At 54.6% G+C, this 26,242-nt stretch overlaps 1 protein-coding gene across 1 annotated transcript in view; it reads right to left on the bottom strand.

Annotated features, from left to right (window-relative positions):
- The window catches only part of LOC140428089 (adhesion G-protein coupled receptor G2-like), a 138,301-nt gene that overhangs the window by 32,147 nt on the left and 79,912 nt on the right, over positions 1-26,242 (bottom strand). Inside the window, exon 27 of the mRNA XM_072514136.1 lies at positions 4,102-4,205. Coding sequence (XP_072370237.1) covers positions 4,102-4,205 — 104 coding nt within the window. The remainder of the gene's footprint in view (positions 1-4,101; positions 4,206-26,242) is intronic.

The raw sequence follows: 26,242 nt of genomic DNA, 5'->3' as shown, positions 1-26,242 counted from the left end.
ACAGGTCATTGCTTCATTGCTGGGCTTTGGTGAGGATCGCCCTGCCAAGCCCGCACTTCGTCCCATTTCCTGCAATAACGAGCTCCGCTTGCCAGTGCAGGAAGAGGTGACGCCCCAATCTCTAGACCTCCCCCACCACGACCTCCGAACCCCAATAGAGTCATGCGTCCTACAACAGAGAAGAGGCCCTTTGGTGCATTGCACCTGGGTCAGTGAAACAAAAACACTTAACTATTCTAATCCCATTTTCTCGCACCTGGCCCATAACTTGTATGCCTTGGGATTGCAAGAGCACATCTAAATACTTCTTAAATGTTATGAGGGTCGCTGCCTCCACAACCCTTTCAAGCAGCCAGTTCCAAACTCCTACCACCCTCTGGGTAAAAATGTTTTTCCCCACATCCCCTCTAAACCCCCTGCCTCTCACCTGAAATCTATGCCCCCTGGTCATTGATCCCTCAACCATGTGGAAAAGTTTCTTCCTGTCTACCCTATTTATACCCCTCAAAAATGTATACATCTCAATCATGTCCCCTCTCAGTCTCCTCTGCTCCAAGGAAAACAACCCAAGTCTATCCAATCTCTCTTCATACCTAAAACCAGCCCAGGAAACATCCCAGTAAATCTCGGCTGGGGTTCTCCCATTCGGCGGCAAAGTGTCCACGCCATCGGAAACGCCGTCGCGTTTCATGACGGCATGAACGGGCCACTGGGAGTACCGATTCTGGCCCCTACAGGGGGCCAGCACGGTGCTGGAGTGGTTCACGCCGCTCCAGCCTCCCATCCCGACGCGAACTGTGCGATGTGCCAACCCACGCAGGCGCAGTGACACTGGCATCAACGAGACATGCGCCAACACACGCATGCGCGGTGGCCTCCTTCAACGTGCCGGCCCCGATGCAACATGGTGCGCGAATTCAGGGGCCGGCGCGTAAGAAAATAGGCCTGGGGAGCGAGAGGCCGGCCTGCCAATCGGTGGTCCCCAATCGCGGGCCAGGCCCCATCGAAGGACACGCCCCCCGCCGCCCCCCCGACCCTGCGCGCAGAGTTCCCGCCGGCTGCGACCAGGTGTGGACAGCGCCGGTGGGCCTCTGCCTTTTTAAAGTGGCCGCTCAGCCCATCCAGGCCGGAGAATCGGCAGCCCGGCCGCGTAGTGTGGCCCGCGACCGGCGCCGAGCTAAATGTGCCAGTGCCAATGGCGCCGATTCTCCGCTACACGGAGAATCGCGTGCTGGCGCCGGGGCGGTGTGGCGCGGTTGCGGGGATTCTCCGGGCCGGCGTGGGGCTGGGATAATCCCGCCCCTTCTCTGTACCCTTTCGAGTGCTATCACATCACTCCTATAATGTGGATTCCAGAACTGCACACAAAACTCTCAGCTGTGGCCTAACAAACGTTTTATACAATTCCAGCGAAACCTCCCTGCACTTAAACTCTATGCCTTGGCAATACAGGCAAGGATTCAATATGCATTCTTAACCACTGTATACACCTGCTCTATTACCGTAAGGGACCAGTATACATGCAGTGCTAAGGTGCCAGGCTGGCAGTGCCATGGTGCCTGGGTGACATCAAGGTGGTCACTCTGCTCAGGGTACCACCCTGCCCAGAACCTGACCACCCTGGGGCCCCTGAACGCCTGGGAGGCCCCGCTCCCAAATGCCGGTCGGTACGCCTGGTCCACGTTTGTGGAAACCAGTGCTAAACAAGCCCAGCCGAGCTCTCCGAGCTCTTCTCATTAGGCCTCTCACGAGATTTACCAGCCCCGTTGCATCCCGGGTCAGGCGCAACGAGGCCGATATATTGCGCTCTTTATTTCCCTTATGTCCCTTTTATTGTACGTATATAAAGAGTGGGAGTGTTGCAAACCCTTCGCATTTTGAGTGTGTGTAAAATTAACTATATCTCTGATTTACTCTGTCTCGAATTTGCTGTGGATTATTAATACTGGACTGGTTCGCTCCAAAACTGAAGGAAAATACACCACCACTCAAAAACACCTTTCTGTTTGTGGAGAAATCAGTGCTAATTAAAAATAAGTAACCTCTTGTCTGTAACAGTATTTATGTGTTGGGAATGGTAATTTTGTTTGGCTTCAGGCACCTGGAACAGATACAGTGGTAACACCGAGGTGTAAAGTGGCCATAGTCCCAGATAACTACAGGCTGCTTTACTTTTTGAGGGGGAGAGCTGACTGGTGGTGATTTCACCTGAGGGTCACCACACCTCAGGCAAGGGGCCAGATTGAGAAGGTGCGGCCTTCATGAATAACCTTAGCCGATACAGCAATTGAATCTGTGCTGCTGACTTTGCTCTGCATCACAAACCAGCTGTCCAGTCAACTGAGCTAAACCGGCCCCACACTGAGGTAAGAAGACAGTTATAGGTGATGGGTAGTTTTTCAGACTTATTCTCCTCTTGGACTGCTTCAAGGGATGGGAAGATATTCAGGAGTAAATGTCAGTGTCTGATTCACAGCCTGCATAATTTTCCAATCCATTAGTGGATTACATGGAACGTAAGTTAGATACACTGGCCTCGAGGAGTTCTGACATTGTAACCTTTGCCAATTTAAAACATCAGTGAAGTAGACAATTAACCTATGTTATGAGTTTGTCACTGGTGAGTTGTCAATTCTACTTCAGTTCGGGAGACTTATGACTGCTGGACAAAATACAGCATTTAACACATGGGTGATGTTCTTTCTTACATTTAGAAAGTTGTGTATATGAAATATAATGGCTCATTTATAAAGCCAGAATGAGCTGGTGACTTTAATGGGTGATTTACTAGGCAAATTAAAATTCCCAGGTATTTTGGGAATTAAAACATCAAATCCATGTACCAACCTAACTCATGCAATCAATAATTCATGGGTGCGATTCAACGATTCCGTGCGCCAGGGGATCCCAGGAGAGCCCCATCCAGTTCTGCATATTTGGATGGGTCAACAGGGAGCCATCAGGGAGTCTCGCAGGGCATTAGAGAACCCCAGGTGGTTGGGGACAGGGCCAGGTGGTAACCTGCCACTCCCCCAGGCACCTGGGCATCTTGACATTGCCAACCTGGCCCCCTGGTTGCGATAGGCTGGCAGTGCCAAGGTTGCCGCGTGCCAGATTGGCACTGCCAGGGGTCAAGCCGAGATCAGCTCACCAGCAGGAAATCTCTCTAAATGTGGCCTCGGCAGGGAGCAACACCCCAAGTCCAAAACAAAAACTGCAACTGCTGAGAAAGACCCCGTCAACGTACCCAAAAGCGGACTTAAACCTTTGTCCACTGAATGCCGCCCCATGTTTGCATTCATATTTGTCGGGATGGTTCAGTTCCTCATTTCTGCTACTTGCTTCTTATCCTACCCTGCTGTGTCTTTTAATGTTTTCAGCAGGTAATCTATAGTTTTATTGAAATATCAGATCAGATTGCTGATGTTTCTGATGGATGAGTTTTATCAAACCTACAGCCAAGGCTAAGGGTTTAGATTGAACAGAAGACCAGAAGAAAGTTACATATTTCATTACTTCAACAACTTTCTTTGTCTAATAGGCCTATATCTGAATTGACGCATGCAGGTCAGTTGGCTGGATGGCTGGTTTGTTGTGATGCTGAGCAAAGTCAACAGCACGTGTTCAATTCCCATATCGGCTGAGGTCATCTAACCTTGCCCCTCACCTGAGGTGTGGTGACCCTCAGGTTAAATCACCATCAGTCAGCTCTCTCTCAAATAGAGCAACCTATGGTCCTTGGGGGCTATGGAGACTTTCATCATTGTATGCCCCTCTAGAACAATGACTACACTTCCAAAGAACAGAAAGAATAAAAATATGTGTTACGAAGTGCGAGCAGGAGTCAGTCACCTGGCCCTTCGACCTGCTCCGCCATTCAATAAGATAATGGCTGATCTGACTGCAACCTCCCACCTACCCCTGGGTGCCCTTAATGGGCATCAGTACTTTATGCACCAAACTAATTTGGGTTTGACTGTTTTGACAGAATTATTACACTTTGACCTTGCAGGCATCTAGCATATATTTAACCTCAGTCCAGTTCTGACAAGGACTGACTCTTGTTGCATGATTGGGGGATCTTTCAACTTAATTACATACCAATAAGACTCCAAAGTGTGTCAGATGGTTACATTCACATATTGTCTCGTTGGATTTGTTCTGTACTTTATTACAACCATTTGAATTCCATCCACCACTGCCACCTGCAAACATACAAAAACACATTATGACTGAAACCATCAGAGATTACGGGCGCGATCTAATGGAAAGAGTTTCGAAGTGAGGTAGCGAGCGGGACATGAGGTCGTCACGGTTATCTAATGTTAATTCAGGCACTGAATGATGCCCCACGGGCTTCACGCCACAAATGACTGTCCGGCAGCTGATTTGCCGGGAGCTCGCCCGGCAGCTCCCCGCGAAGACGAGCAGCACTTAAACCAATCCCGCAGAGCTAACCCCAGGCAGCACGCAGCCATGTCACCACACAGACCAGCTCCACGATTCGGGGATGCCAACCTTGCCAGACTGATGGATGCAGTCGAATCCAGATGGGATACCATGTTCCCCTGAGGGGCTAGGAGGGTCAGCTACAGGGCAGCCAGTGCTGCCTAGGTGGCAGTGGTAATGGGCGTCAGCTTGGGAAGTGTTACCAGGAGGACCACCACCCAGTGCCCCAAGAAACTCAACATCAACCGGATTGCACGGGTGAGTTGGCATCGGTTCCCTGGTCCCGGTCCCACCTGCAACCCCCAGAGACCTCACACCTCCACAACGACCCTGTGCCTGGCACCTCCCCACCATCCCCCTGAGCATAATACCATGCACGTGCCCCAGCACACCCTGGCATCCACGATCACACCCCAACAATACCCAGCAGTGGTGCACCCGACTGTCCCCTATCATGACCCACCCGCCCACCAGTGATGCATGAAGCGTGCAGCCGACAATGCTCCCTCTGTGTTTCTGTAGGAGAAGTTGGCCCACAACAGACAGAATAGGGCCCAGACGGGTGGCAAGATGCCAGATATCAGAGTCCTCACCCACTACGAGAAACGGGCGCTGGAAATTGCAGGAGTGGCCGAGGACAGATTGGTCATCAACATCAAGATTGGCCTGCACCGCAGAGGTGTGTATCCATCGGCCCCCACCCAGATGACCGGTCGCACCCGACCCAGATGACTGGTCAAAAGTGAGTTGTTCATGCCAGGATAATGATCCTTCCCTCTGACTGACCACATGTCCATTCTCCATCCAATGGGCTGGCCCCTCTGGGCTGGTCTCACCACCCCCCCCACTGCCCCCAAGAGACCATCTTGGAGGAGAGCTCCAAGGATGCCACCATCGATGCGTCACACGTGTCATCCCCACTCTCCATCAGCATAAAGACACACACCTCGTGGGCAAAAGTACTGGACAGGCGACTGGGCACAATCTGCTGAGCACCACACAGTTGCAGATGCACATCAGGTGGAGGCAGGAATGTCCGGGCGAGACAGCAGTTGGAAGTCTGCTGGACCCCAGGACCCAGCTGCATCACAGTCAGATGCTGAGCCTCTGCAGCAGTTTTAGCCAGGGCTGATGCAGTCGATAGGATGCGACTGTGAGATTCAGAGGGGGATGTCAGTGACACTCTAGCAGGTCCAGAGCCAACTGGAGGAGTCGCAAAGGTTACGGATACAGGAGATTGCACTGGCACTGCTTGGCACTGAGGCCAAAACTGCTAGGCTGGTGACCACAGTGAAAAGCCTGGAGCACAATGCCAGCAGTGTGAATGATGGTGTCCAAGGTATTGCTCATTCAGTGACGTCCATGGCTGAGTCTGTCGACAGCATGTCCGAGTCGCTGGGAGACGTGTCCCTGATACAGGTGGACCTTTCCAAGGTGCTACAGAACAAGTCCCGGTCACTGAGGACCGTGTGTCAGATGCAGGTGGAGGCACAGCAGAGCATGGCACACTCACAGAAGGGCATCACTGAGGGCGTCGACACCATGGTGCAAATGTTGGGGAGCTGCCAGGGCTAGAAGAGCCAGATGACGCAGGAGCATCCAGAGCTCAATCCAGCTGCCCCTCTATCCCGAGGTGACCCCAGAGCCCGGCGAGCCCCAATTGGTAGCAGGAAGCACTGGAGGCCGACCCTTACCCTCCCTATGGGATGATGACGATGGTCACGAGCTCTCCCGAGTCCACCCTCCCTAACAACAGCATGTCTCGAGGCATGTGCCACCTCCAAGTTGCCACCCTCCAGACTATGCCCATCAGGGGATCAATGGCCAGGGGGCTGCCCCCACCTCGGATATACATCCTGGGGAAAAACTTAGACGTAGCTGCAGAGCATGGAGAGCTAAACAGATAGAGGATCATTGAGAGGGTATTTGTGGGGGCGGGCGGTACCATCGGTAGCTAGGGACAGTTCAGTCACTATTGTATGTCATTAAAACATGTTACACCTGAGACAGGTGAAGCCGCCGTCACTTTATTGCGCACTGCGGACCAGCCTGCACCCCCATCCCCCAGTTGCCCTCTGCCCTTTCCCCAGCCCTCCAGGCTCCCTGCTACAAACCTGTCCCCCCTCCCTCCCTCCAAGACATACCACGTGCAGGCGATGGGTGTCATCGTACACTCAGCAGACAGACAGGAGTCAGACTATGGCATAGATTGAGGAGTACCAGAGCTCAGCTCACAGTGGGTTATCATCGACCCCCCCGCCTTGTATATTGTACCGCTTACAGAGGCAACACAAACCCATCACCATGGAGTGATGTAAAACAGACCCTGGGAGGGCGGAACAGGGTGATTGGGGAGGGGGGGAAGAGAAGGGGGCGGGTAATGGGTGGGTGGGGGAATGGGAGAGGGGGAAAGATGATGGAAGAAGCCACTTCCTATGAGAAGTAGGTGAGGATGAGGACCTCCCTTGTCCTCTGGGAATGCCGGACCCTCGACTCCACCGCCTGTCCTCCACCCTCTGGCTAGTCCCATCGTCCTCCACAGGCTCGTCTTCAGCCCTTCCTTGTCCGGCTCCTCCTTGTTCTCGGAGGTAGTTGCATGCTCCTCTTCCTCCACCTCATTACCCCACTGCTGTACCAGGTTGCAGAGGGTACAGCAGACCACAAGAAAGGGGTGACCCTCCAGGGGAGGGGGGGGCGGTTCTGCAGTGACCACCAGAGCGGCCGAGGCATCGGAACCGCATTTTAAGCAATCCGATTCAACAGTCGATGCCCAGGTGGCCACACGAACCTTGTTATATCCAGTCTCTGCATTGGTCTCCAGCCTTCATACTGGCATAATTAGCCAGCTCCTAAGCGGATACCCCTTTTCCCCCAAGAGCCAACTGGTCACCCTGGGGTGTCCCTTGAAAATGCTGGGTATCTCTGACTGCCGCAGGATATAGTTGTCGCGCACACTCCCGGGGAAACGTGCAGACACGTGCATAATCTTGAGTTGGTGGTCGCACACAAGTTGGACGCTTAGGGAGTGGAACCCCTTCCTGTTAATGAAGGGTGCTCTTTGATCACGTGGCGAGCGCAAAGCGACATGCATGCTATGTTTTACCCCCTGGAGGGCAGCACAGTAGCATAGTGGTTAGCACAATTGCTTCACAGCTCCAAGGTCCCAGGTTCAATTCCCGGCTTGGGTCACTGTCTGTGCGGAGTCTGAATGTTCTCCCCGTGTGTGCGTGGGTTTCCTCCAGGTGCTCCAGTTTCCTCCCACAGTCCAAAGATGTGCAGGTTAGGTGGATTGTCCATGCTAAATTGCCCTTAGTGTTGGGTGAGTTTACTGGGTTATGGGGATAGGGTGGATGTGTGGGCTTGGGTAGGATGCTCTTTCCAAGAGCTGGTGCAGACTCGATGGACCAAATGGCCTCCTTCTGCACTGTAAATTCTACAACCTATGGACCTATGACATTTTGGCAATGGTGGAGAATCCTGCTGCCCGGGCATCTTGATGGGTTTGGTCCAGGTCAAAGTTTATATAGTCGGCTGCCCGGGCAAACAGGACATCTGTGACTTCACAGTGCACTTTTGGGCCAGACGTTGGGTTATGACGCACAAGTCTCTACTCAAGCTCTCCATTGCTGGGGCTATCTCCTGCACCCGTAGCCTTTGGGACGCCTCCAAATGGCTATGGAACCGCTAGAGAGTTGCTGATACCCCTCTCAGAATCTCACGGCCGCACCCTATCAACTGCATCATTTCCAGGAAATCCTGGTCCAGAGTTTCAGCATCTGACTGGGACTCAGCTGGGTCCTGGGATCTAGTAGACCTCCGACTGCTGCCTCCCCTGGATGTTCCTGCTCCACCTGATGTGCATCGACAACTGTGTAGTGCTCATCAGAATATGCCCCAGAAGCCTATCCAATACTTTTGTCAATCGAGATGTGTGTCTCTGCGCTGGTGGAGGGTGGGGATGACAGCTGTGACATATCTTCTGAGGTGTTCTCTTGGACAGCCAGGGAGGGGGCCACTCCTGATGGACCTGCACCATCAACTGGAGACCCTGCGGGGGAATAGACATGTGGTCAATGAGAGGGGCGGATCATCATGCCGGCATGTACGACATATGTGGGGGCCGGTGGATACAGACATCTGAGGCGCTTGCCAAGCTCGACGTCGGTGACCGATCTGTACTCGGCCACCACCGTGACCTCCAGGGCCCGTTCCTCATAGTGGGTGATAATCATGAGGTCCAGCACCCCGTCGCCCACATGGCCCTTTTCCCATCTATTGTGGGCCAACCTCTGCTGCAGTGACATAGAGGGGGCATCGGGAGCTGAACACTTCAAGAATTGAGAGTGGGGTGGACATGGCAGGGACAGGCGGGTACACCACTGCTGGGCATTGGTGGGGTGTACTAGTGAGTGCCAGGATGTCCTGGGGCCTCTCGCGGTATTGTGCTGGAGAGGTGTGGTGCCGGGCGATGGGTTGTCGGCGGGGTGGTGGTGGTGGGGGGGGGGGGGGAAGCAGGCGGGACGTGTGCCAAAGGAATGATACCAACACATCATGTGGCATGGTGGAGGTCGTTGAGCTCCTTACGGTTAGGTGGCAGCCCCCCTGGTCACACTCCCCATGCTGACAGCTGCTGCCACTGCCTTGCGGCTGACACTCCTGTCGTGTTATTCACCCTGGGGTAATACGTACTGCAACTGGATGCAGTTGTACTGAAAAGCAGACACCAAATTTCTGTTACAATGCACACAGCTTGCTGTGGGTTGACACTCTACTACTCGAAGTGTGCTAACTAGAACTAACTAGACCAGACTAGCTCTGATCCACGTGTAGAAGGTGCTAACTGATATATACACCCTGACTATCACTACAGTTGTCACCAGTGGAAAGAGGCAGAGTGCTGATGCCTCGTGTGTTTTATAGTGGGAAACCCCCCTCTAGTGTTCTGTCTGGGGATTGGTTGTGTTCTGTCCTGTGTGTAGATTGGCTGTACTGGGTGTATGTCACTGCCTGTCTTTACCTCATTATGTGGCATGAGTGCATATCATGACATCCCCCTGTTGTGTTATTCACCCTGGGGTAACACGGACTGCAACACGATGCAGATAAACGATAAAGCATACACCAAACGTAGGCGTTGGTTCAATAAGATTTATTGAACTTCAGTAACGAAGCACACAGCTGCCTGTGGGTTGACTCTCCACTACTCTAAGTAAACTAACTCTAACTATCTAGACCAGGCTAGCTCTGATCCACATGTGGAAGGTGTTGAATGATTTGTACACCCTGACTATCACTACAGTTGTCACCAGTGGAAAGAGGCGGAGTGCTGATGCCTCGTATGTTTTATAGTTGGAATCCCCCTCTGGTGTTCTGTCTGGTGATTGGTTGTGTTCTGTTCTGTATGTTGATTGGCTCACCTGGGTGTCTGTCACTACCTGCCTCTTGATGTGCATGGGTGCATATTATGACATCCCCCCTTTTAAAAAAAAATGCCGGTTGCTTATAGCATATACGACATATTTACAGAAGTAACTATTTACCGCAATTGGTGAGTGAATGGATATGTACATGTAAGGTGTCTAGCGTGCAGAAACATAACAGTATATATACAAAGGAACTATTTATAAGTCCAGTCGTTGGGGCTGTTGTCGTATTCTTGTGGACTGCCTGAGAGGTGGAGGTGGGGATGATGGTGTCTTGACAGGCTGGCACGCAGCCAGACTGGTTGCCTCATGGAGCGAGGTGTCCGGATAAGGCATAACGACATCTGGGAACGTGAGATTCGGTGGTGCGCAGGCAAGTCTGCGTAGTGCCCTTCTGTTGCGCCTGATAATGGATCCATCAGCCATGTGAACCACAAACGACCTGGGAGCAGCCTGTTGAACAACAACAGCTGGAGCTGACCAGCCTCCACCAGGCAATTTGATGCAAACAGCATCTTCCGGAGAGAGCACAGGCAAATCAGTAGCATGAGCATCAAATGTCAGCTTTTGCCGGTTCCTGAGTTGCTGCACCTTTTGCAGCACCGGGGGGTGATCCAGGTCAGGTAAATGAATGGCCGGAACAGTCGGCCGCAGGTTACGATTCATAAGGAGCTGTGCCGAAGACATACCGCTGGACAGAGGGGTTACCCGTTACGCCAGAAGAGCAAGATTAAAGTCCGAAGCTGAGTCCGCAGCTTTGCAGAGCATTTGCTTCATGATATGGACCCCTTTTTCGACCTTCCCATTAGATTGCGAGTAATGCGGGCTCGAGGTGATGTGCTGGAACTGGTATTGCCTTGCGAAGTTGGACCATTCTTGACTATAAAAACAGGGACCGTTGTCGCTCATAACCGTGAGCGGGATAGCATGCCTGGCAAATTTAGACAGTCCTGGATGTTAGGTCGGACAGTTTCACTACCTCGGGGTAACTGGAGAAGTAATCAATTATCAGGATGTAGTCACGCCCATTGGCGTGAAAGAGGTCAACTCCTTCCTTAGACCACGGAGAGGTCATGATCTCATGCTGCTGGAGCGTTTCTTTGGGCTGAGAAGGCTGGAAACACTGGCAGGTCGCGCAATTGAGGACGACGTTTGATATATACTCATTGATGCCAGGCCAATAGACAGACTGCCGGACCCTGCGCCTGCACTTCTCAATACCGAGGTGTCCCTCGTGGATCTGTGTGAGCACCAAGCTCTGGAGGCTGCGAGGAATGACGATATGATCCAATTGAAGGAGGATCCCTTCGATAACTGTTAGGCCATCCTTTACATTATAGTATTGGGGGCCTTGCCCTTTCTGCCAGCCATTCATGAGGTGATATATGACCCGCTGCAGAAGAGGGTCCTTGGCGGTCTCTTCTCGAATGATGACGAGTCATTCGTCGGATGTCGGGAGGGTGTTGGCACACAGTTGCACCTGTGCCTCAATGTCGTGTATGAAGTCTACCTGCTCGCATGGCGAGGTGATGGCACGCAACAGGGCATCCGCGATGATTAGCTCCTTTCCAGGTGTGTAAACCAATTCGAAATCATACCTTCGGAGTCGAAGGAGAATGCGTTGGAGCCTGGGTGTCATGTCATTTAAGTCCTTGTGTATAATGTGCACTAGGGGTCTGTGGTCCGTCTCTACTGTAAAGGTTGGGAGACCATAGACATAATCGTGGAATTTCACGATGCCAGTGAGGAGGCCCAGGCATTCTTTCTCTATCTGAGCATATCGTTGCTCAGTGGGGGTCATGGCCCTTGATGCGTAGGCCACTGGAGCCCAGGACGAAGTGTTGTCCTTCTGAAGGAGCACCACCCCAATGCCGTCCTGGCTGGCGTCTGTGGAGATTTTAGTCTCCCTCGCTGGAACAGGAGCGGTGGTTAGCTTCACTTTCAACTCAAGCCACTCTGCTTGATGTGCGGGTAGCCACTGGAAAGTGGTGGACTTCTTCACCAGATGCCTGAGAGCCGTGGTGTGTTAAGCGAGGTTGGGAATGAACTTCACCAAAACATTTACCATACCCAGGAAGGGGAGGACCGCCTTTTTGTCCTCTGGGGTCTTCATTGTGTTGATGGCCTTGACTTTGTCCGAGTCCGGTTGCACGCCCTGCTAGGATATCTGATCACCCAGAAATTTAATTGACGACATGCCAAAGGAGCATTTGGTTTTGTTTAACTTCAGGCCATTGGCATGTATGCGTCTGAAGACTTGATGCAGACGAGAAATATGTTCCTCCGGGGTCGTGGACCAGATGATGACATCATCAACATAAACCCGCACACCCTCAATGCCCTCTAGCATTTGTTCCAATATTCGATGAAAGATTTCAAAGGCCGAAACAATACCAAACGGCATGCGATTGTAGCAATACCTTCCGAAAGGTGTATTAAATGTGCAGAGCTTCCTGCTGGACTCGTTCAGTTGTATCTGCCAGAAGCCACGCGATGCATCCAGCTTTGTAAAGAATTTGGCATGTGCCATCTCACTTGTCAGCTCCTCCCGCTTTGGGGTCGGGTAGTGTTTCGCATAATGTTACGGTTCAGATCCTTGGGATCGATACAAATGCGCAGTTCTCCAGAGGGCTTCTTGACACAGACCATCGAGCTGACCCAGTCAGTTCGTTCCGTCACCTTGGATATTATATCCTGATCTTGGAGCTCCTGCAGCTGCACCTTTAGAGGCACCGGAACCCGGCGTGGCGCATGGATGACAGGCATGGCATCAGGCCTGAGCAAAATTTTATAGCAGTAGGGCAGCGTGCCCATTCCACTGAACACATCCGGGTATTGCAATAATAGCTCATCAATGTCGGCCTGAAGAGTGGTGTTGGCAGAGGACATGGCATGTACGCGCTGGATGAGATGAAGTAGCTTGCATGCATGGGAACCAAGCAGAGAAGCCTTGCCGGGCTTGACAATCTCAAACCGCAAAGTGGCCTTAATGGCCTTGTTAGACACAAGCAGATGACAGAACCCTAACGCAGTGATGGCATTGCCATTGTAGTCAAGCAGCTGGCAGGCCGGCAGAAGAATTGTTGGCTGCCTTTTGATACGAGCAAGATCTGCTTGGGAGATTAAATTGGCCGAAGCACCGATGTCCAGCTTGAACCGGATGCTACAATGGTTGACTTGTACTGTTGCACGCCACTCGTTCGCAGAATCCACATTGAAGATGGGTGTGTGTGTTGCTGAATGCGAGGAGGCCTTGTCATGCATGGTGATGATGCACACTCGATATGGGGACTCCGGGCAGTCATCCTCTGGATCCGTGGTGGGATCAGGTTCCAAATCCAGCAGCCCTTGCTGCACACTTCGAACGCGTCTGCATTGGAACTGGGATCGCTGGCCCCCTATCGGAGGTGCAGACCTGCACTGGGCCGCATAATGGCCAAGCTGCTTGCAGTTGAGACATCGCCTGCCTCTTGCAGGGCATTGCCGCTTTAAATGGGCGGTGCCGCAGTTGGGGCACGTCATCACGTCGACACCGTGACGCTCCGTGCGTCGTCGCACATGCGCAGTGCGGTCAGCCGCTGCTCGCACCTGTGCGGTGTGGTCTTCGGCCGGTTCATTCTCCTGACCGTGGTGCGCAAAACGTGGGGCCCCTGGAAAAGCACGCGAAATTGCCGCCTTCATCGATGCTCAGGCGCCGCATTCGGGCGATGGCCTGTACACTCTCAGCCTCGTGGGAGGCAGGTTGGTCCTGCTCTGCCGACTTAAGGCGGGAATAGCGTTTTTTCGCCTGTTCATGGACTTTGCACGTCTCGATGGCCACTGGCAGGATTATGTTTTTTATTTTTAGGAGCTGCTCCCGCAGGTCGTCGGAGTGGACGCCAAACACGATCTGATCCCTGATGAGTGAGTCAGCGGTGTCACCGTAGTTGCAGGATTGCACTCGAATGCACAGATGAGTGAGAAAAGACTGAAAAGGCTCATCCTTACCCTGAAGGCGCTGCTGGAAGAAGTAGCGCTCAAAGCTTTCGTTTGTTTCAACCTCGCAGTGACTGTCGAATTTGGCTAGGACGGTCTGGAACTTGGTCTTGTCCTCACCGTCGGCAAAAGTGAGCGAATTGAAGATTTGAATGGCCTGGTCCTCCGCAGTCGATAGTAGCAGCGCGATTTTTCGGGCATCGAACGCACTTTCGAGGCCCGAGGCCTCAATGTATAGATTGAATTTCTGCTTGAAGACCCGCCAGTTGGCGCCAAGATTTCCAGAGATCCGGAGATGTGGAGGTGCCTGGACCTTTTCCATGCCGTTGGAAGGCAGTTGCTGGTCGTCAGTGAATTTTTGAAGGTAAATTACTTAGAAGCAGTAGCCACTCCTGGTATCATGTCGTGTTATTCACCCTGGTGTAACATGGACTGCAACACGATGCAGATAAACGATAAAGCATACACCAAACATAGGCGTTGGTTCAATAAGATTCATTGCACTTCAGTAATGAAGCACACAGCTGCCTGTGGGTTGACTCTCTACTACTCTAAGTAAACTAACTCTAACTATCTAGACCAGGCTAGCTCTGATCCATGTGTAGAAGATGTTGAATGATTTGTACACCCTGACTGTCACTACAGTTGTCACCAGTGGAAAGAGGCAGGGTGCTGATGCCTCGTATGTTTTATAGTTGGAAGCCCTCCTCTGGTGTTCTGTCTGGTGATTGGTTGTGTTCTGTTCTGTATGTTGATTGGCTCACCTGGGTGTCTGTCACTGCCTGCTTTTACCTCATGATGCATGGGTGCATATTATGACATCCCCCTTTTAAAAAAAAATTGTCGGTTGCTTAGAGCACATACAACATTATATACAGATATAACTATTTACAGTGAATGGTGAGTGAATGTATATGTACATGGAAGGTGTCTAGCGTGCAGATACAGAACAATATGTACAAGATAAATGTCTATAAGTCCAATCTTTGGGGCTGGCGTTGGATCCTTGTCGACCGGCTGAGAGGTGGGGGTGGAAACGATGGCGCCTTGACAGGCGGGACTGCAGCCAGATTGGTGGCTTCGTGGAGAGAGGTGTCTGGAGGAGGCATGACAACAGCTGGAAAGGTGAGATTCGGTGGTGCGCAGGCAAGTCTGCGTAGTGCCCTTCTGTTGCGCCTGACAATGGAGCCATCAGCCATACGAACCACAAACGACCTGGGAGCAGCCTGTCAAACAACAACAGCTGGGGCTGACCAGCCTCCACTAGGCAACTTGATGCGAACAGCATCTTCCGGAGAGAGCACAGGCAAATCAGTAGCATGAGCATCAAATGTCAGCTTTTGCCGGTTCCTGAGTTGCTGCACCTTTTGCAGCACCGGGGGGTGATCCAGGTCTGGTAAGTGAATGGCCGGAACAGTCGGCCGCAGGTCTCTATTCATAAACATTGGGCCGGAGACATACCGGTGGACATAGGGGTTGCCCTGTACGCCAGCAGCGCAAGGTTAAAGTCAGAAGCAGAGTTCGCAGCCTTGCAGAGCAGTTGCTTCACGATATGGACCCCTTTATCGACCTTCCCGTTAGACTGCGGGTAGTACGGGCTTGAGGTAATGTGTTTAAATTGGTACAGTTTGGTGGAATTGGACTACTCTTGGCTGTGGAAGCAGGGACCATTGTCACTCATGACAGTGAGGGGAATACTGGCAAATGTCTCCTTGCAGGCCTTGATGACTGTCCTTGATGTGAGGTCTGACAGCTTCACAACTTCCGGGTAACTTGAGAAGTAATGTATGATCAGCACATAGTCACGCCCATTGGCATGGAAATGGTCGATCCCCACCTTAGACCATGGAGAGGTCACAATCTCGTGTTGCTGGATTGTTTCTTTGGCCTGAGCAGGCTGGAAATGCTGGCAGGTCGCACAATTGAGGACCATGTTGGATATGTCCTGGTTGATTCCAGGCCAATAGACAGCCTGCCGGGCCCTGCGCCTACATTTTTCAACACCGAAGTGTCCATCATGGATTTGTTTGAGCACTAAGCTTTGGAGGCTGCGAGGAATAACAATACGATCTAGCTTGACGAGGATCCCCTCGACGACTGTCAGGTCGTCCTTGACATCAAAGAACTGAGAGCATTGCCCTTTCTGCCAACCATTTGCAAGGTGATGTATTACCCACTGCAGAAGAGAGTCCCTGGCAGTCTCTTCTTGAATGTTGACCACTCTTTCATCTGAGGTCGGGAGGTTGCTGGCACACAGTTGCACCTGTGCCTCAATTTGGCGAATGAAGCCTACCTGTTCACAGGGCGAGGTGATGGAGCGGGACAGGGCATCCGCAATTATTAGCTCCTTGCCTGGTGTGTATACTAACTCAAAATCGTACCTGCGGAGTCGAAGGAGAATGCGCTGAAGCCTGGGTGTCATGTCATTCAAGTCCTTAGGAATGATATGGACCAAGGATCTGTGGTCATTCTCTATTGTGAAGGTTGGTAGACCGTAGACGTAGTCATGGAACTTTACAATACCGGTGAGGAGGCCCAGGCACTCTTTTTCTATCTGAGCATACCTCTGTTCAGTAGGAGTCATGGCCCTGGATGCATAGGCCACTGGAGCCCAGGACGAGGAGTCATCCTTCTGGAGGAGCACCGCACCGATGCCGTCCTGGCTGGCGTCAGTGGAGATTTTTGTCTCCCTCTGCATGGTCAAAAAACGCTAGTACCGGAGCAGTGGTGAGCTTTGCCTTTAATTCAAGCCACTCTGCTTGATGTGTGTGTAGCCACTGGAATGCAGTGGACTTCTCCACCTGATGCCTGAGAGCCGTGGTGTGTGATGCGAGGTTGGGAATGAACTTTCCCAAGAAGTTAACCATACCGAGGAAGCGTAGTACCGCCTTTTTGTCTTCCGGGGTCTTCATGGCGTTGATGGCCTTGGCTTTGTCCGAATCTGGTTGCACACCCTGCTGGGATATTTGATCGCCCAAGAACTTGATGGATGACATGCCAAAGGAGCACTTGGCCTTGTTCAACTTGAGGCCGTTTGCATGGATGCGTCGAAAGACTTGTTTGAGATGAGATATGTGTTCCTCAGGGGTCGTGGACTATATGATTACATCATCTACGTAGACACGCACACCCTCAATGCCCTCCAGCATCTGCTCCATGATCCTGTGGAAGATTTCAGAGGCTGAAACAATGCCGAATGGCATACAGTTATAACAGTACTTTCCGAAAGGTGTATTAAATGTGCAGAGCTTCCTGCTGGACTCATCCAGTTGTATCTGCCAGAAACGACGCGATGCATCTAGCTTCGTGAAGAATTTGGTGTGTGCCATCTCACTGGTTAGTTCCTCCCGCTTCGGGATTGGGTAGTTCGGGATTATGTTCCGGTTATAATCTTTGGGATCTATACATATGCGCAACTCTCCTGAGGGCTTCTTCACACAGATCATCGAGCTGACCCAGTCAGTCGGTTCCGTCACTTTGGAGATGATGCCCTGGTCTTGGAGCTCCTGCAGCTGCGCCTTTAAACGTTCCTTCAGAGGAGCCGGCACCCGGCGTGGTGCATGGATCACAGGCGTGGCATCAGGCCTGAGTAAGATTTCGTAGCAGTATGGCAGCGTACCCATTCCACTAAACACATCCGGGTATTGTGCCAGGATTTCATCAATGTCAGCCTGAAGATCCACTTTGGCTGGGGACATGGCATGTACGCGCTGGACGAGATTGAGCAGCTTGCATGCATGGGCACCAAGCAGGGAAGCCTTATCAGGCTTGATGATTTTGAATCGCAGTGTGGCATTGATGGTCTTGTTGGAGACAAACAGATGACAAGATCCTATTGCAGTTATGGCATTGCCATTATAATCGAGGAGCTGGCAGGCTGGCGGAAGAATTTTGGGTTGCTTTTTAACGCGGTCAAAATCTGCTTGAGATATGAGATTGGCTGAAGCACCAGTGTCCAGCTTGAACTAAATGCTGCATTCGTTAACGTGTATGACAACACGCCATTCCATGTTGAGGATAGATAGGCGTCTTGCTGAATTTGAGGAGGTATGTTCACATGTCGTGATGATGCCCACACGATAGGGGGACTCCAGGCAGTCGTACTCTGGATCCGTAGTGCTACCAGGATCAGAATCCAGTAGCCATTGCTGCACACATCTAACGCGTTTGCGTTGGAAATTGTATCGCTGGCCCATTACCGGTGGTGCAGACCGACACAAGGCTGCATAATGTCCAGGCTTCCCACAATTTAAACATCACCTGCCTTATGCATTGCATTGCCGCTTTAAGTGGGCGGTGCCGCAGTTCGGGCACGTCATGACGTTGACGGCGTTACGCTCCGTGCGTCGTCGCACATGCGCAGTGCGGTCAGCCGACGTTCGCATCTGCGCAGTGTGATCATTGGCCGTTTTGTTCTCCCGTTCGTGGTGCACATGCGTGGGACCCCGGGAAAAGCGCAAAAAATGGCCACCTTCATCGATGCTGAGGCGCCGCATCCGGGCGAATGCCTGTACACTCTCTGCCTCATGGGAGGCAAGTTGTTCCTGTTCTGCCGATTTAATACGGAAGTACCGACTTCTCGCCTGTTCATGGACTTTACACGTCTCGATTGCGACTGGCAGGGTCATGTTTTTAATTTTAAGGAGCTGCTCCCGCAAAGCTTCGGAGTGGACCCCAAACACAATCTGATCCCTGATGATGGAATCAGCGGTGTCACCATAGTTGCAGGACTGCGCTAAGATACGGAGATGAGTTATAAAGGATTGGAAAGGTTCATCCTTACCCTGAAGGCGTTGCTGGAAGACATAACGCTCAAAGCTCTCGTTCGTTTCGACTTCACAGTGACTGTTGAATTTGGCTAACATGGTCTGGAACTTGGTCTTGTCCTCGCCATCGGCAAAAGTGAGCGAGTTGAAAATTTGGATGGCTTGGTCCCCCGCAGTCGATAGGAGCAGCGCGATTTTTCTGGCATCGAACGCATCCTCGAGGCCCGAGGCCTCAATGTAGAGACTGAACCTCTGCTTGAAGACCCACCAGTTGGCGCCGAGATTGCCAGAGATCTGTAGCTGTGGAGGGGCCTGGATCTTCTCCATGCCGCTGGAAGGCACTTGCTGGTCGTCACTGAATCACTCAAGGTAAATTACTTAGATAAAGTAGACTACTGGTACCATGCCATGTTATTCACCCTGGAGTAACACGTACTGCAACTGGATGCAGTTGTACTGAAAAGCAGACACCAAACTTGGACGTTGGTTCAATACGATTTATTGAACTTCTGTAACAGTGCACACAGCTTGCTGTGGGTTGACACTCTACTACTCTAAGTGTGCTAACTATAACTAATTAGACCAGACTAGCTCTGAGCCACGTGTAGAAGGTGCTAACTGCTACACCCTGACTGTCACTACAGTTGACACCAGTGGAAAGAGGCGGAGTGCTGATGCCTTGCGTGTTTTACAGTGGGAAACCCCTCTCTAGTTTTCTGTCTGGTGATTGGTTGTGTTCTGTCCTGTGTGTTGATTGTCTGTAACTGCCTATCTTTACCTCATTATGTGCATGAATGCATATCATGACAACTCCGACCCCCTCAGGGAACAAGGTATTCAGTCTGGACTCAACCGTACCCATCAGCCTGGCCAAGTCGGCATCCCCGAATCGTGGAGCTGGGCTGCGCGTTGACATGGCTGCGTGCGTCTGATGTTTGCTTTGTGGGATTGGTTTAAGTGCTGCTCCCCCTTGTTAGCGGGGAGCTGCTGGGCATGGCCCTGGCAAATGGCCTCCTTCTGCACTGTAAATTCTATGAAATCTATGAAATCAGTCGGCGGGACAATCCTTTCCGGCATGAAGCCCGTGAAGCATCTTAAGTGCCCAAATTAATGTTAGCTATTGGTGACGGCCTCTCCGGGGCAGTTGTTGGGAAACACCCGGCATTTCCCGCTTGCTACCACACTTAGAAACAAATTTGGTTAGATCATGCACGCTACCACACTTAGAAACAAATTTGGTTAGATCGCACACAAATATTGTAAAGGAATGATAAAAGAAGAATCTGTAAAATTACTTGAAATTGAAAGAGTAACAATAGGGGACACTAGTTAACAACAAACAGATATAGAACTGACGTCCTGGAAATTCTCCATCACAGTAAAGGGGGTTCACATATGACAAATCTCAGATAGCAGGAAACAATTGCCCTCTAATTCTTTCAGAAATAAATGCTGCAATGGGGGAATTTTAATCTTTCTGGTGAAATGAAACAAGACAGACTAGCTGGGCTTTCCTAGACCAATTGAGGTGGTCTTGTTATATGCAGAACAGCAAACAACAGATTAATTGTGAAAAGGCCTTTGCTTCTTTAAGTTAAAGTTTATAGACTCTAGAGTAAGAATACTTCCTGTCATTTTGAACAGGATTATTGCAAATACATTCCTGATGTAATTATTCTGATCTAATTGTCAACATCTGACTCATGGCAGTGCTCTCCAGAGGCGGAATTCTCCGTTATCGGCGGAAAGTCCGCCGATCGGCGCAAAAAACGGCGCAAATCCCACTTGCGTCACGTCATAAAAATGGGCCGATAGTCTCCGGCACGAAATGGGCTCGCAGCGACGTGACGGGATCTGCGCTTGCGCAATGGTTCACGCCGTGCAGCATCATACGCGCTGCACGGCGTGACGGCTCATAAGGCCGCGCAGCTCCCCCCCACCCGACCGGAACACCCGACCGCAACAGCCGACTGGATGGCTAGCCGTCGCTCAGCCCCGAGGTTCGAGTCAAGCGATGTGGAGGCGCTCCTGGACGCGGTGGAGCAGAGGAGGGACGCCCTGTATCCCGGGCACGGCCGCAGAGCTGCCCCACGCCACAGCCGGCGTCTGTGGAGGGAAGTGGCAGAGGCCGTCACCGCTGTGGCCCTAACACCACGGACAGGCACCCAGTGCCACAAGAAGGTGAACGACCTTGTCAGAGCAGGCAGGGTGAGCCTCCCCCATATCCCCCATATCCCCCCTCCCCATATCCCCCCTCCCCCATATCCCCCCTCCCCCATATCCACCCTCCCCCATATCCCCCCTCCCCCATATCCCCCATATCCCCCCCTCCCCCATATCCCCCCTCCCCCATACCCCCTCCCCCATATCCCCCCCTCCCCCATATCCCCCCTCCCCATATCCCCCTCCCCCATATCCCCCTCCCCCATATCCCCCATATCCCCCCCTCCCCCATATCCCCCTCCCCCATACCCCCCTCCCCCATATCCCCCCTCCCCCATATCCCCCATATCCCCCCTCCCCCATATCCCCCCTCCCCCATATCCCCCATATCCCCCCTCCCCCATATCCCCCATATACCCCCTCCCCCATATCCCCCCTCCCCATATCCCCCCTCCCCCATATCCCCCCTCCCCCATATCCCCCTCCCCCATAACACCCCCTCCCCCATATCCCCCATATCACCCCCTCCCCCATACCCCCCCTCCCCCATACCCCCCTCCCCCATATCCCCCCTCCCCCATATCCCCCATATCCCCCCTCCCCCATATCCCCCCTCCCCCATATCCCCCATATCCCCCCCTCCCCCATATCCCCCCTCCCCCATATCCCCCATATCCCCCCTCCCCCATATGCCCCCCTCCCCCATATCCCCCCTCCCCCATATCCCCCAGTGAATCCAGCCCTAACCTTAACCTCTGCAATGCACGCGCAACCGATGGCGTGCATTCATATACCTGCCTAACACTATTGCCTTTTACCCCTGCCACCACACCCCCCCACAGGAGAAGCACGCACACAACAATAGGGAGCATGTGAGGACTGGAGGAGGGCCCCTCGGAGACCATAGGAGACGGAGAGACCCGCACCCTCCAGCATGCGACGCCCGCAGGATGCCCCTCGGAGACCACGGGAGACGGAGAGACCCGGACCCTCCAGCATGCGACGCCCGCAGGATGCCCCTCGGAGACCACGGGAGACGGAGAGACCCGCACCCTCCAGCATGCGACGCCCGCAGGATGCCCCTCGCACACCACGGGAGACGGAGAGACCCGGACCGTCCAGCATGCGACGCCCGCAGGATGCCCCTCGGAGACCACGGGAGACGGAGAGACCCGGACCCTCCAGCATGCGACACCCGCAGGATGCCCCTCGGAGACCACGGGAGACGGAGAGACCCGCACCCTCCAGCATGCGATGCCCGCAGGATGCCCCTCGCACACCACGGGAGACGGAGAGACCCGGACCGTCCAGCATGCGACGCCCGCAGGATGCCCCTCGGAGACCACGGGAGACGGAGAGACCCGGACCCTCCAGCATGCGACGCCCGCAGGATGCCCCTCGCACACCACGGGAGACGGAGAGACCTGGAGCAACAGGGAGACGACACCCCCGTCACGTGCGGGAGCGACCACCCAGCGATGAGGGGGGCAGCCACAGGCCCCCGTCACATCCGAGCCAGGACACCACTACCCAGGACACCACTATCCAGGACACCCCTACCCGGGACACCACTATCCAGGACACCCCTACCCGGGACACCACTACCCAGGACACGCCTACCCGGGACACCACTACCCAGGACACCCCTACCCGGGACAGCACTATCCGGGACAGCACTACCCGGGACAGCACTACCCGGGACAGCACTACCCGGGACAGCACTACCCGGGACAGCACTACCCAGGACACCCCTACCCGGGAAGACGAAATACCGGACAGTGACTCAGAGTGGATGGGTGGAGACGAACCCCCACCCCAAAGTGCCATGGACTCAGAGTGGGACGAAGAGCACGACACAACGCCACTGCTGTCACCAACACCCTCCACCATCGCAGAAACACTCACCACGGTTGGGCACTTTAGTGATGAGGCGTCTGGTACACTCACTGGTGCGCACAACACAGCCGTCCCGGTACAGCAGGTGGAGGTAGGAGCAGCAGAGGGACTGGGCGGTCGGAGGGCAGCCCAGGCCAAGCGAACATCTGCCGCCCAGATGGATCCCGGGTTCCTGCAGTTACCACACCCACACATAGATCCGATGCAGCCACCGACACGGAGACGAGCGAATAGGGTGACGGGTGGCTTGCGGCGGCTGCGGTCGCAGGTGGAGGAGTCCACCCGCGTCCAGGAGCTGGGAGTGGTCCCGGTCATGCGTGCCACCCAGGCTGACACCGCACGGGTGGCGTCCGCGGTGGAGGCAATGGGTGCGACGGTGTCAGACATGGGGAACGGTTTGCGAGGCCTGGGGCCTTCCGTGCAGGCGGCGTCTGTGGCCCAGGAAATGGCTGCCCTCTCACAGGAGGCCATGAGCCAGTGCCAGCGCCAGATGGCAGAGGCGCTCAACGCCATAGCCTAGTCTCAGCAGGCCATGGCCCAGTCTCAGCAGGCCATGGCCCAGTCTCAGCAGGCCATAGCCCAGTCTCAGCAGGCCATAGCCCAGTCTCTGCAGGCCATGGCCCAGTCTCTGCAGGCCATGGCCCAGTCTCAGCAGGCCATCGCTGAGGGCATCGGTGCCAGTGGCCATGTGCTAGCCGGCGTCGCACTGTCACAGACAGGGTTCGACAACCCCCTGGGCTCCATGGCTGCAAACCTGCAGACCCCTGTCGATACCAGCACGGGCCTCCAGGACTGGCAGCGCCAGATGTCGGGGGCGTGTCGGATGGCCAGTCCGTTCGCATCCCCCACCCATGTAGAGGCCTGGGGGCAATCGGGCACCCCGAGGGAGGAGGAGGTGGTGTGGTCCGTCCCGGCTCCCTCTGTAGGGGAGGTCCCGGTACACCGCGACACCTCGGACTCCCCCCCTTCCGTCCCAGGTGCATCGGGTGGGCAACGGGCAGGACAGGCTGGCAGCTCGCCATCCCAGTCGCCCGGGCCGATGCCTGGCCCATCTAGGCCAGGACGCCCCAGGAAACGGCCGCCAAAGGGATCCAGTGTCAGAGGGCAGGAATCACAGGAGTACACCTCCAGTTCTGCTGTACCGTCTGGGGAACCACGTAGACGTAGTCAAAGGGCCCGTAAGGCCAAACAATTAGACACTGAGTAAGTTGGCACGGGTGCAGGGCACAGATGAGTTTTAGGGGCTAGGGCACGTGCATGAACTCCTTTGGTTATTAAAGTCAATGTTACACCTACCGAAGCTGCCTTTGTGCTCTGTCCACAGTGTGCGGGCGTGTCATGTACGTTGAGCGCAAGTGTGTGTGTGACGGGTGGTCTTACCTCAGCCCCAGGTGAGTCTGCCCCCTTCCCCCTGGGCCGCCATCAACATCCCCCGGGCAGAGGACGGGACCGTGCGCTGCAGTGTCACAGCCGCATGCAGGGATGGTCCGGGTGGATGGTGGTACTGTGGCCATGGGTCAGACATAGTCCAACGATGTAGAGCCAGGAGCTCATCGGAGGCGGGTTGTCATTATCCTCCATGGCCTGCGATAGACACGCGTCCACCCGCAACTGGGTGAGCCCGGCCCGTTGTGCTGCCGGTGGATCGGCAATTGGGGGGGGGGTGGTGTGCATGCGGGTGGGGTGTGTGGGGTTGGGGAGGGGGGTGAGGGTGCTGGGTGGGTGGATGGGTGGGGGGTGTGGGTGGTCGGCTGTGGTCATGGTGTGCGGTCTGTGGACATACTACCCGATTCCCACGCCTATCTAGTCAGTGAAGCGGGCGTCTATCAGTCTGTCCCGTGCCCGCTGGGCCAGCCGGTAACGGTGGACAGCCACCCGCCTGTGTCTACCCCGTCTGCCCTGACCATTGCCCCCATCCCCCTCATCTGGGGAGGACTGGGCCTCTTCCTGCTGCTCCTCCACTCCGCCCTCCTCTGCCTGCGGCACATCGCCCCTCTGCTGGGCTATGTTGTGCAGGACGCAGCACACCACAATGATGCGGCCGACCCTATCTGACCGATACTGGAGGGCGCCCCCAGAGAGGTCCAGGCACCTGAAACGCATCTTCAGCACGCCAAAGCACCTCTCGATCACTCCCCTTGTCGCTACATGGGCATCATTGTAGCGGTCCTCCGCCTCATTGCGTGGCCTCCGTATAGGCGTCATCAGCCACGATCGCAATGGGTAGCCCCTGTCGCCCAGCAACCAGCCCCTCAGCCGGGGATGGCGTCCCTCGTACATGCCGGGGATGGATGACCGCGACAACACGAATGAGTCGTGTACACTGCCTGGGTGACGGGCGCAGACGTGCAGGATCATCATGCGGTGGTCGCAGACCACCTGTACGTTCATTGACTAGGTCCCCTTCCTATTAGTGAACACGGCCCTGTTCTCTGCAGGTGGCCGCACGGCGACGTGCATCCCATCGATCGCGCCCTGGACCATGGGGAACCCGGCAACGGCAGAGAAGCCCACGGCCCGGGCATCTTGGCTGGCCCGGTCCACGGGGAAGCGGATGTAGCGGTGCGCAATGGCATAAAGGGCATCTGTCACTGCCCGGATGCACCGATGCACCGATGTCTGTGATATGCCGGACAGGTCCCCACTCGGTGCCTGGAATGACCCCGTTGCATAAAAGTTCAGGGCCACCGTAACCTTGACGGACACGGGGAGAGGGTGTCCCGCGCCAGTGCCACGCGGTGACAGGTGTGCCAGCAGGTGGCAGATGTGTGCCACGGTTTCCCGGCTCATCCGGAGTCTCCTCCTGCATTCCCGGTCCGTGAGGTCCTGGTATGACTGCCGGGGCCGGTACACACGGGGCGCCCTCGGGTGCTTCCGTTGCCGTGGGGCCGCGACGTCCTCCTCCCCCTCCTCGTCCTGTCGGTCAGGTGTCCCTCCAGCCTGGGCGGCTGCCGCCTGCCCCTCTGCGGCAGCCTGCGCCGCCTCTCTGGCACGCTCCTCAGCCTCCTCCTCCTCCTCCTCATCCAGGGCAACATAGACATGAGCGGCTGCCACCACGGCGGCCAACATCGCTGGATGGTCTGAAAACATGACGGCCTGGTGGGGGGGAGGGGACCGACGACATGTCATCATTGCCCATATCCCCTCCTCCCCCCAGCCAGGTGGCATGGACCGCATGGGTCCAACTGTTGGAGGCTGGCACCTGGCCAGGTGGACCAACTCATTTGCCCTCCCATCACCCACGCCGGGACGGATCCCCTTCCTAACCTCTACCCCAGCACGGACCCCCCCCAACCCCCAACCTCCACCCCGGCACAGAGCCCCCCCCCCAACCTCCACCCCGGCACGGACCCCCTCCCCAACCCCCAACCTCCACCCCAGCACGGACCCCCCCCCAACCTCCACCCCAGCACCGACCCCCCCCCCCCAACCTCCACCCCGTCACGGACCCCCTCCCCAACCTCCACCCCAGCACGGACCCCCCCCAACCCCCAACCTCCACCCCAGCACGGACCCACCCCCCCAACCTCCACCCCGGCACGGACCCCCTCCCCAACCCCCAACCTCCAC

Source organism: Scyliorhinus torazame, chromosome 8 (assembly GCF_047496885.1).
Source record: "Scyliorhinus torazame isolate Kashiwa2021f chromosome 8, sScyTor2.1, whole genome shotgun sequence".
Classification (NCBI taxonomy): Eukaryota; Metazoa; Chordata; class Chondrichthyes; order Carcharhiniformes; family Scyliorhinidae; genus Scyliorhinus; species Scyliorhinus torazame.
Note: the sequence above shows the minus strand (reverse complement) of the source record. Positions and strands in the feature narration are given on the sequence as shown.